At 40.9% G+C, this 12,084-nt stretch overlaps 1 protein-coding gene across 2 annotated transcripts in view; it reads left to right on the top strand.

Moving 5' to 3' along the window:
• The window catches only part of pcdh15a (protocadherin-related 15a), a 316,642-nt gene that overhangs the window by 36,976 nt on the left and 267,582 nt on the right, over positions 1 to 12,084 (top strand). For both annotated transcript variants that reach the window (XM_073812872.1, XM_065296062.2), the window contains exon 2: positions 1,667 to 1,785. In XM_073812872.1, the coding sequence (XP_073668973.1) occupies positions 1,695 to 1,785 (91 nt within the window). In that variant the 5' untranslated portion in view covers positions 1,667 to 1,694. The remainder of the gene's footprint in view (positions 1 to 1,666; positions 1,786 to 12,084) is intronic.

The following is a 12,084-nucleotide window of genomic DNA, read 5'->3' as shown; positions in this document are numbered from 1 at the left end:
AACATTTTTATTTACCAATACATTCGTAGACATACTTTGTCTGTATTTGTGAGATGTGATGGATGTTTTATAACTGAAAGTGTTCAATTAAAGGTATTTTTTGTCTTATATGGTTGCCTTTGTAAGGCAGGACCACCCTCATGCAGAATAAAGCAGCTTTTTCTAGGCCATCATATGACTAGAGTCTTCATGTCATGTGGGTTTAAATCTTTTTAAAGGATTAGTTCACCAAAAAATGAAAATTCTGTTATAATTTCTTAACCTCGTGTTATACAAAACCTGCATGACTTTGTGTCTTGGGACACACACGAAAGTTTTGAAGATGTTCATGGTTTACTTTTCTTACAGTAAGAATTACAGAGTGACCAGGGGCTATCAAGCTCCGAAACTCACCATAGAAATACCATCAAAGTTGTCCAAACCTTTCTTTTGAAGTCTTTTGAAGCCATGCAAGCTTTTTGTAGAAAGTTTGACTGCTGCTCTCAGGTCAAATGCTAAGATTTGTATTTGCACTTTGTGTGAGGAGCCATGGTACAAATGCACTACAAATTGTGGTTGGAAAGCCATTTGTTTTTTTACTCCGGAAACCATTTCACCATTTCATACAAATATGTGGGTTTAAAGGGGACATATCATGAAAATCTGACTTTTTCCATGTTTAAGTGCTATAATTGCGTCCCCAGTGCTTCTATCAGCACAGAAAATGTGAAAAAGATCAACCCAGTAACTTAGTTTTGGTAAAAAAAGGTCATTGAAATTTGTCTCCCCTTGTGATGTCAGAAGGGGATAAAACCGCCCCTGAATCTGCACTATCCAACCACAGCACTGCCATTTAGTGCAGAGATCAGCTCATTTGCATTTTAAAGGACAATTTTAACATGTTATAATAAATTATCTATATGTTATTTTGAGCTACAACCTTAAATACATACTCTGGGGAAACCAAATACTTATTTGACATCTTAACTCATTCACCGCCATTGACGAGTTATCTCGTCAATTATGAGTTAATTTTAACTAATAAATATGGATTTCTGGACGAATTTCAAAGTGAAAGTGTAATACCGCCAAACCGAATTTATCAAAAACGGAAGTTAAAAAGATTTAATAATTTATTTTAACTGCCTTTATGTTTGATAGTCATTCTGAGTCTGATCTCTAACATAAATTCCTTTACAAAAACGCAATTTTTTAAGCTTTTTGCTCAAAATGTTGTATTTTTGAAGAGAAATATCCATATTTCAGTGGTTAAATTAAGTGGAAAAAGTAAATATATAATGAAACGTTTTTTTCCCCATTTTGTTTGTTTGTTTGTTTGTTTATTGTTTGTTTGAAAGCAGAAGGTGTGTTCTTTATTTGGATATAATTTGTATGTTTATATATTTATAGAAGATAATTTTTCCTGTAAGGAATTTTGTGAAACTTTTGTTAAAATCACAAAAATGCAGGTGGGCAACTTTTCTCAAAAAGGCAGGTGGTGAATGAGTTAAAAATATCTTGTAAAAATTTCCCCTTTAAATATTTAGGAAAGTACATTTTAATAAATGCAAGTTTGTGTTTAGCAGGTTAATCTGTCAAGAACGACGTGTTTAACGGTTGATGTCTGTAGTTTTAGTCTATCACTAAGTCTAACTGACCTTTGAAATTAAATTCTTCTTTTCTACAGGGGGGTTGGACGTAGGCAGTAAACGAAGATGAAGAGGCGCTGGTGGCGATCTGGCTGTCTGGGCTCTGTGATTGGAATCTTTGTTTTCTTCTCTCAAGTCTCGGCCCAAAACACTGAAGGTGAGACGCGCGTTTCCCTCCACACCTCAAATAATTTACACTGCTAACATTCAATTTAGCACTTTTGCAAAATAAGACGTGCACCTTTATACCAGGATCATGACTTTTATTTTATTCCTGGATCGGTGAAATGGGATGTTACAGCCTGGCGTTTATGCTCCGAGCAAAGTCAGAGAGATAATTGTATCTCTATCTCTATGTGGCAGTGTTTCATAGATCAGTCCCTGCTTGTTCTCCGCACCTTCATTACCAGACGAGGCTGATATCGCCTCTCCAAACTGAGTTTCTGATGATGTATGAATTTATAAAACCATGTCTTCCAAAGACAAATTGACAACCGTAATAAAAAATGTGAAAACGGGCCTGGAAACGCCGTGAGGCTGAATTGAAATGGAGGAAAATAAATTGTGGCCATTGTCTGACTGTTCAGATTAGCTATTGAGGACAAGACGTTTGTGGGCGTCCATTGTTGACATTTACAGATATGCTCGTCTGTTCGTGTGGTTTTTATTGTTATGGGTATTTTGTGTGATTTTGAGATGCACAGTGTGAATGCTACTTGTGGTGTCTCAGATGTTTGTGATGGTGAAATTGTCATGGATCTCAAATGGACACTCCAATTTTTTTTTAAATTTTCCAGCTCCCCTAGAGTTAAAAATTTCATTTTTACCGTTTTGGAATCCCTTTAGCCGATCTCTGGGTCTGGCGGTACCACTTTTAGCATATCTTAGCATAATCCATTGAATCTGATTAGAACATTAGCATCACGCAAAAAAATTATCAAAGAGTTTTGAAATGCTTCCTATTTAAAACTTGACTCTTCTGTAGTTACATCGTGTACTAAGACCAACCGAAAATTAAAAGTTGTGATTTTCTAGGCCGATATGGCCAGGAACTATACTCTCATTCTGGTGTAATAATCAAGGATTTGCTGCCGTAACATTTCTCTGAAATGATATTACGCAGCGCCTGAAAATAGTCCCCTTGTAGCTGGAAAATGAACATATTTTCAAAAAAAAAGTGAAGTGTCCCTTTAAAGCTTCAGGGGCCGGATTTACGAAACATTCGTAACCCTGGAGAACCCACAGGTCAAATCTGGCCAGTGTTAATAAAAGGGTTCTTGGGTTCTCCAGGGTTAAGAAGAAAATTCTTCTTAACTGCCTTTTTTTTCTTAAAGGAGCATTTCACCCAAAAAACATTAATCTTTATTGAAAGTGTGTCATATTTGTAGTCAAAATGTAACATTCTTTTAGAATTCGGTGCCTATTTGACCGAGAAAAGGGGTGTTTGTAGTCTCACCCCCTCAACAAAGATATTGGACTTCCTTCTTTCAATGATACAAAATTATGATTTTTACATCATTGAAAGAGGGAAGTGCAACACTGAAATCTGTATTACTCCTGTCTCAGCGGAAACTGAGGAAATGATGCACGACCATTCAAAAACCAGACTATACAAAGATTAATGGAAATGGGTGAAGTGTCCCTTTAATTCAAAAAAATTTAAAAATATTTTGTATTAAATCAAGCCTGATGCAGGTGGATGCTATGAATGAGTGCTGCAACCCTTTGAATTCTTTCTCTGCTTCGCCTTTGTATTTAGCCATACATTTACGCAAGTTAGAGTGGATATGTGGGAATGCTGTAAATGTACCATTTAATATTGTGGGACTCCATCTCAACTTCTCCTATTTTATCCTGTCACTGTAATTAAACTCTGTTGGATATCTGCTGCTATGTGAGCCATTAAAGTCAGCATGCAGGTGCAGTTTGGGACTGGAGTCAGTCTTCTCTGTCTAATTGAGAAGTAGAAAATGTGTCTGGAGTCTCATGTCATCTGAATAAAGCGGCGGGCTGTTATTTAAGAAAACTTCCAGCACACAATTACATCTGATCCTGCAGTGAATCTGCTCTAAAAGCCAGCGAGCTGTATCACAGTCTGTAGTCTACAGTACATAAGCAGCTGGCATTTAATGCTGGATGTGTATGTCACGTTGTGATACCGACAAAACTACATCAATCCTGTCTACAGTAAACGTGCCTGATGTTCTTTTGCGTAATGGACAAAGTGTTTTGATCATTTTTATTTGCTGCTTAGCTAATCTGGGTTCTTTTTCTTCTCCAAATCATCTTGAATAGTTAATTTTTTTCTTCTTTTTTTTTCAGTAAAAGAGTATTAAAGGGGTGGGCAATTATTCAGTAGGTATGACAAATTTTTGTCAACCGGTAGTGATTTTGGTCTATCGTCTCTATCGATGTTATGCTCTCACGTCACGGTGCTGTGCGCATGGTCATGAAAACTTAACTTTGCACACATTTTTAAGCACTGCAAGTGATTTTAAGCTGTTGAAACACAAACAACTGGGCTATATTTGTGTGCTGTTTCTGTGTGAGAGGAGCATGCAAGACGTGCATCTACTGCTTATTGAACTCGTGAGCAGTTTTGCTGCTTTATTGGCCCTAAATATGTCAAATTTGTGTCAAAATGCCCATCTTAGCAAGTATCCCCATAAACACGGCCATTTAGGTTTTAAGAGAAAGTAAACAGCCAAAAAAGAAAACGCATGCCTAAAAGAATGGATCTAGACTTTGGTCTGGAAGTTACCTAATATTGCTCCTGTCTGTCACTCATTTTATCAAATAGCATGCAGTCCATTTACTATCAGGGCTTGACATTAACTTTTTTGCTTATCAGCCAAAGTGGCTAGTTGTTTTCCAAAGTTACTAGCCACTCAGCATTTTCACTTGCCACAATTTTGTTGCTGGTAAAATACATTTTATATGATTAAACTTGACTTATCAAGTATCGCGATATCACAAGCTGATGAAAGGACGATCTCAAAATGGAGCACATCGCCCAACACTAGTACTCATATTATGATATGATTTATTATTTTAGTCATATCGCCCACCCCTAGAGTATAGTGTTATTTTTTATTGTTTTATACTCAGGGAATGTCATGGTACATTAAAGCGAGTTCATGATTTCTCCGGTCTACAGAGTTTACATCAGGTTTAGTTTCTAACCAATTCATAATTGTGCCCTTGTGTATTAAATTATTTTTATTGAGGAATAGGCCATGCAAAGTCTTTTAATTCATAAAAAAATGTTGGACAAAATCTGAACTCACAGCTTTTAGTGTGGGCAGTGCATTCTGGGATTAAAGGATATATGCAATAGTTGCCCTGAATTTAGCCAAAATTACTTCATCTCAATTCGTAGTTGTGCCCTTGTGTATTAAATTATTTTTATTGAGGAATAGGCCATGCAAAGTCTTTTATTTCATTTAAAAATGTAAGGGAAAAAAATGAACTCGCAGCTTGCAGTGTGGGCAGTGCATTCTGGGATTGAAGGATATATGCAATGGTTCCTCTGAATTTAGCCAAAATTACTTCATCTCTGAAGGGAGCATAATGGAGGCAGAAAGCAAGGCGGTAATAACATGGTGTCAGTTTATGTGACAGATGGGTTTTCTGTAAATATTTCAGTTCAACAGAAATAAACCCGTGTTGTGCTGTCAGCTGTGTCTGTTTGACCTCTTCCATAGCTATAGGAAAGTTTTCTTATAATGTCACATGCCACTAGACAAACAGATGGGTATCTGTAAATGTACATGCAACACGGATGTTGTTAGGCAGAATATTCAAGTCAATCATTTATGCAAGTTTTTCCCTACATTTTGTGTCCACCCCTTCATTAAAACGATTAAAATCGTGTTTGTTTTACCTTATATTACATACAACCTGCTTAGGTTTATCTGGGGTTTACATAATTCTGATTAGAGATGGGCATGGGTGAACGTGTGGGTGTAAAGATTTTGTGATTTGTTCAGGGTTCCCACAGGTCCTTGAAATCCTTGAAAGTTTGTGAATCTGGGAAAAAAATTCAAGGCCCTGGGAAGTTTTTGAAAATAAGCACGCATAGATACAGGTCATTGAAAGTGCTTGGATCTATTTTATGCAAGAAGTTTTCTGGAAAAAAAATCCATATTATTCCCTTTGTAGTGTAGGATAACAAAATAAAAATTCTACACTTTTTAAGCACACTTGTTAAACTGTTCGCTTTAAATGCTTAAATCTTCTGTATGCAAATGTTGATTCATACCAAAATGCTTTTTTGCATAGTTGTGTTTGACAAATGAAAACGTTTCAGGTTACGTATGTAACTGTTGTTCCCTGAGAAGGGAACGATACGCTGCGTCTCCCTTGCAAAACTTCCTGCGTCCCTGTAACGCTGTCTTTGGCAATATTTCATATAGTGATATACTTCCTGATTCCCGCATCACCCTGTCTTTGTCGTTAAGCCTCACCATTGGTTGAATTTGATATACACATTCAGACACACTTACTCCTAGTGGCGTCCCCAAAGTGTCACCGCAGTGACGCAGCAAGAGTTCCCTCAAAAGGGAACTGTAACAATGTATCTTAAAAGGTAACACGATGTAACCTTGCTCTCACTTGAAATGTGTCCCAAAATTTAGTCCTTGAATTTGAGGGTATTGGACATGGAAAGTCCTTGAAAGGTCCTTGAATTTAAAGTTAACTAAGGTGTGGGAACCCTGTTTGTTATATTTGAGATTTGAATGGTAGTGGTACAAGCGCATGCGGTCCATAAAGACTTGCAATGTTGAATCGATCTGCAAGAGCAATTCAAAGGCACAACAAAAAGTCCTGAAATGCTCACTGTGTTACCTCGATCACATGCTGGCTGGTCCGTGAAGCCAAACACACCTCAGAGCACTTAGGGAAATATGGTTTCAAAAGCATGCGGTGGTGTTTGTCTTGACTTCAATAAAGTAGACGAAAATGCAGTCAGATGCAAGATTGGTTGGATATGTTTTAAAGCACGCTGTCATGGTTAGGGAGCGCTTAGTTTCAGCCTCAGACATGGACCATTGGTTGAACGTATGATGAATAGGAATGTTGTTAATATTTAACGTATTAGTCCTGTCAACACATCAATTTTATAAATTTCAGTGTGTATAAAAACGTCAGGCGTGGTAAATGCCACCACACCTTACATAAAAATACACACGTATTCTCATGAGATCACGTTGGTTAATCTTAAAGTTAAACTCTCGGGCCAGCACATGACTAAGGGGGCATCCCCACCAAAGCTTTTATGCCCGCGGCCGGTGCATGTTTTTAACTTTTTTTCCAATGGAAGCTCTGTGTTTTTCAAATAAGCCAGCAGCTAGCTTTTTTTTTTCGCGCTGAAAACTGGAACTCTGCGTTTTTTCCGTGTTTGGTGCTGACAACGAGAGTTGAAAGAGATTGAACTTTGGGTGAAAAGCTCCGCTCGTCAATATGAGTTCTCACACGGCCGTCCAATCACAGTGGAGAAGGGGCGGTACAAGTATCACAACAACCAACCAGCTCACAGCTCAAGTATCACAGCCACCAAATCGCTCAGCTGAAGAAATCTGGCACTAAGCTGAAAAAAAAACAGCTGGCAATCGGTGTCCTCCAGGCGTTTTGGTGTGCACAACCCCTTAGTTTAAGTTCACTTGCATTTTGGGCAAATTCAAATACATTTTGGGTATCTAGGCTACCTGCATTTCCTGTTTAAATGTTTCTTTAAAAAAATAAAGTATTTGTATTTCATTAATTATCTAGCAGTGTTGATTTTTCTGTTTGTCAACATTATTTTTGTAACGATATTTTAATTAAAATATTTTCATTATCGGAATGATGCGTCCACCCTACCCCTGCGCATGCTTTGCTCGAGTACTCGAGTACTCTTTTCAGACCTATGGAGTACTCGAAATGAAAAACGAACAGAAATGTACATTCCTTGTCCAGATGCAGCCTGCTACTTTTGATAGTGAAGAAATAGACAGTAAAACCCCTCAGAAGATGGATAACAAACGTAATTGTGATGCGGTTGTGAAGTGAGCAACTTCAGCTTGTTGTCAGTAATGGTTTTCTTGTAGTGTTGGGATTGGAATTACTTTGGTCACGTTCAATCGCTCAGTGTCTGTGTGCGACATGTCCCAGGAACAAAACCCCACATGTGCTCTCATCACCACGGCGACCAGAAAGCGCTTTTCCAAGTCCAATCTTTCATCATCCGTGTGGAAAGTGTATCGAATCAATTTTTCTCTCTGTTTGTCTGTTCCTCTCTTTTATGCCTTATGTTATATTGTTGCGGTTTAATATAGTAACTCTTGTCTGTTTATCACATCAGTCTCCTTTATTTATGTCAATCTTTTGTAGCTGTCGGTGTTTGATCTTTTTCCCAGTGCATGATGCTGGGAGCTGGCGTGGTGTGGTTTTGTGATCTTCAACTCTTCTTTTTTTGTTGATCTGTTTATTTTTATTTGGCGGCAACCAAAGGTTTCTGAAGGTTTATTTCATTTATTTTGTCTAGAGAGACACTTGGTTATTGCATTTGTGTGGCTTTGAATTGAAAGTAGAGAGAAAGAGCTATTTAAATGTTTTTACCAGCAAATCTCAGGTGATATTTCTCTCAAAGGTTGATGGTCTGGAGGTCGTGATATTATTGCAGTGGACCTTTCTAAAAGTAAAAGGTGGAGAACTGTTTCAGTAAAATGCTTCAATATCCTTAAAATGTTTCAGCTATAAAGATCACAGAAACGGATCTGAGCAGAGGTAGAAAGGCATTTCACAGGCTGCCAAGAGAGCAGGAAACCTTAATGGCAAAAATTTGCATTGCTTTAACTTAAAGAAAATTATATAATGTGAAAAATAATATCCTTTAAAACACTTTTAACACTCTTAATCTTTAGTTTAAATTGTTTAATTACATGCAATTAACTCCATGCAAGTGTCAACCTCACCATGAAAAAAATACAAGTTTTCTGTAACAAACTTTCACATAGCATCTTTAGGTTATAATAACATTAAAATAATTTTTTCAAAATGCTATAAATCTATTGAATCAATATATAAATGTGCATTCATCTTTATCATGTTATATTCATTTAATTGACTACTGGTATACACTGATTAAAAAATAAACATTAATGACATTAATCAAAACACTTACTTTGTCATATTAGGAACACTGTCATCGCTGATGTCGTCGCTGAACTTTTTTGACAGCGATCAGCTGTAAAATATTTTGGTCCTGCTCGATTTTCGTTGACTTCGAGTAAAATAATGTAAAGTTTTTCTTAAGATCCTCTGGGGTCACTGTGTTAGCATGACAAAAGCTTGATGCAGTCGTGTGAGAACAAACAACAGCCAGCATTTTTTCTTCGTCCGAGTGCCTCTCGCATAAATAATTTGATTTTAATGGCTTACGTTTCTTTCCCACCACGGAAAACCACCACAGGTTTATCAATGCAATCAAAAGTATTATTTTGTTTTTGTTTGTTTGCTGATCACGAAGTACAAAATAGTTGAGGAAAACGTCTCGGTTACGGATGTAACCCTCGTTCCCTGAAGGAGGGAACGGAGACGTCACGTCGTGACCGACGAATTGGGAACTCGCTTAGAGAGACCAATCTGCTTCGTATACTACTAAAACGCCAATGAACTTGGCATTGAGATATTTGCATAATGCTGGCGCCGCCCCGCCAGGTGCCTTTATAAGCAGCAGGTGCAAATAGGAAAATTAGCTTCTTTTCGCTGAGAAAGCCGGGAAAATGAGACCGGCCGATAAACAGCAGGTGGCAGCACCTGTGGCGACGGGACGTGACGTCTCCGTTCCCTCCTTCAGGGAACGAGGGTTACATCCGTAACCGAGACGTTCCCTTTCAGTCGGTCACTACGACGTCACGTCGTGACCGACGAATTGGGAATCCCTACCAAAACGCCACTAGGGGCTGACCTCTTCCAGTGTCTGCGTAAAGCCCTCCGGTTCCACTTAAGGATAAGGAGAATTAGGTTTTAAGGCAGAAGGCCGGGCACTAGATGTTCCTTTAACCCCACAGAAGTGCCAGCGACTGGGAAGCGCCCTACCTGAGCGGGATAGGAACGCTGCGGAAGCCACCACCCGTCTTAAGGGTTAATGGTGGGCGAAAGTCAACCGTAGTTGAGGTAAAAATGACAGCCGTGGCTGTGTAAGCAAAGCAGTGCTCTGCTAAGGGAAACGTGGGCTAGTAGGATTAACCCCACGGAAAAATACTCACAAAGGAACCCGGTGGGACACAATGTGGAGCCCGAGCCAACACGTAGGTTCGCGAGGATGCAGCTAGTGAAGGCTGACAGCCAATGCTCCGCAACAAAGGCTGCCAAGGCAGCGGAGGAAGAACAATTCAAACCATTACGCATTTTTGTTCTGAAGGCCTTCCATACTGACACAGTTATGAAGCATCAGATGGAGGCTGCAAGCCGACCTGTGAGACTGTTCTCCGTGCTCCCCCTGGTGAGGAAAGAACACGAGAGGATACAGGCTCAATACGAACACTGTAAAATCTAATGAACGTATTAGGTGTCGCCCAACCAGCAGCTCTACAGATGTCTGTTAGCGAGGAACCACGAGCTAGAGCCCAAGATGAGGCAACGCTCCGTGTGGAGTGCGCTCTCAAATTAAAGGGGCAAGGAATACCCTGAAGATTATAAGCCAGGGCGATAGTATCAATTATCCAATGAGACATCCTCTGCTTAGTGACAGCTTTCCCTTTCTGCTGGCCACCATAACAAACAAAGAGCTGGTCTGAGGTCCTGAGGCTTTGCGTGCGAACCACGTAGAGTCGCAGTGCGCGTACGGGGCACAACAAAGCCATGGTTGGGTCTGCGTCCTCCGGGGGGCAGCGCTTGCAAGCTCACCACCTTATCTCTGAAGGGAGTGGTGGGAACTTTGGGCACGTAGCCTGGTCTGGGTCTCAGTGAGACAGCAGGACCAAGCTAAAAGCACGAATCGTCAACAGAGAATGCATGTAAATCCCCTACTCTTCTTCATGGAGGCCAATGCTATCAGGGTCAGAGTTTTCATTGATAAAAACCTCAGACTCGTAGACTGCAAAGGCTCAAAAGGGAGACCTGAAGGCTTCAGCACCATGGACAGGTCTCAGGAGGAAAGAGGGAGGGCGCGAGGGGTTTAGCCTGCGAGCGCCTCTTAAATGTAATAATTAAATCATGCTGGCCAACTGATCTGCCGTTGATAAGAGAGTGATGAGCAGAAATAGCGGCGATATCAACTTTAATGGCGGAGGGACAGCCTACCATCTAACCTATGTTAAAGATATAAAAGCACAATGTTAATGGGCATTCTCTGGGGTCCTCGCGTTGCGAAGAGCACCGGGTGACGAGAAAGGTTTCTTTAAGCGCGTAAGCCCGTCTTGTGGACGGTGCTCGAACCGCGTCGATGGTGTTAGATACCGTTTGCGATAAATCACCTAAACCTTGCGCGCGCTCAACGACCATACATGGAAATCCCACAGGTCGGGGCGCGGGTGCCATAATGTGCCCCTTCCTTGAGAAAGAAAGTCTTTCCTCAGGGGAAATCGTCAGGGAGGGGCTGTCGCGAGGAGCATTAACTCTGAAACCCAATCCAGTACGGGGCGACTAATAAAAGGCTCTCCTCGTCCTGCCTGACTTTGCACAGTGTCTGCGCAATAAAGCTCACTGGAAGGAATGCGTATTTACGCACCCCCCGCGGCCAGCTGTGTGCCAACGCATCCACGCCGAGGCTGCCCTCGGTTAGTGAATAAAATAGGCGACAGTGGGTATCGTCCGGCGACGCAAACAGATCTATCTACGCACAACCGAACTTCTTCCAAATTAGCTGGACCGTCTGGAGGTGGAGTCGCCATTCGCCGGGGGCGCAGCTCGGGAAGCGCGTCCGCTGTATTGAGCGAACCCGGGATGTAAATGGCACGAAGGGACCTCAGATGCTTCTGACTCCAAAGGAGGAGATGACGAGCGAGATGCGACAGGTGACGAGAGCGCAAAACCGCCTTAACGGTAAATAACGCAACAGTCGCAATGTTATTGGTGTCGGCTAATACATCCTTCCCTCGCATCTCCATAGCGGAGCGTACAAGTCCCAGATATACAGCGCACCGCTCGCGGCAGTTGGGGTGCTATGCACACCCCTGAGACTGCAAGCCCGTCATACGTGGCTGATCATCCCGTGCTGAGGGCATTGCAATATACAGAATGCCAGGAGACCCCTCAGGGGCATATCTTCTATCGGAAATGCCGGGTCTACCACAGGGAAAAATTTAAATGACACGCAGGTGCAATGTTTACACGGTGTATGTCGGTGTGCCACGCTCTCCTCGAGACTCGATCGTAAGCCAATGCTGAAGCGGTCTCATATGAAGCAGCTCGGGCGGCGTCACAGCCGCAGCATGCTGTCATATGTCCAGGAGCTTCTGAAATTGTTTCA

This window comes from Paramisgurnus dabryanus, chromosome 20 (assembly GCF_030506205.2).
Source record: "Paramisgurnus dabryanus chromosome 20, PD_genome_1.1, whole genome shotgun sequence".
NCBI classification, from domain to species: domain Eukaryota; kingdom Metazoa; phylum Chordata; class Actinopteri; order Cypriniformes; family Cobitidae; genus Paramisgurnus; species Paramisgurnus dabryanus.
This window is presented reverse-complemented; position numbering and strand designations above follow the sequence as displayed.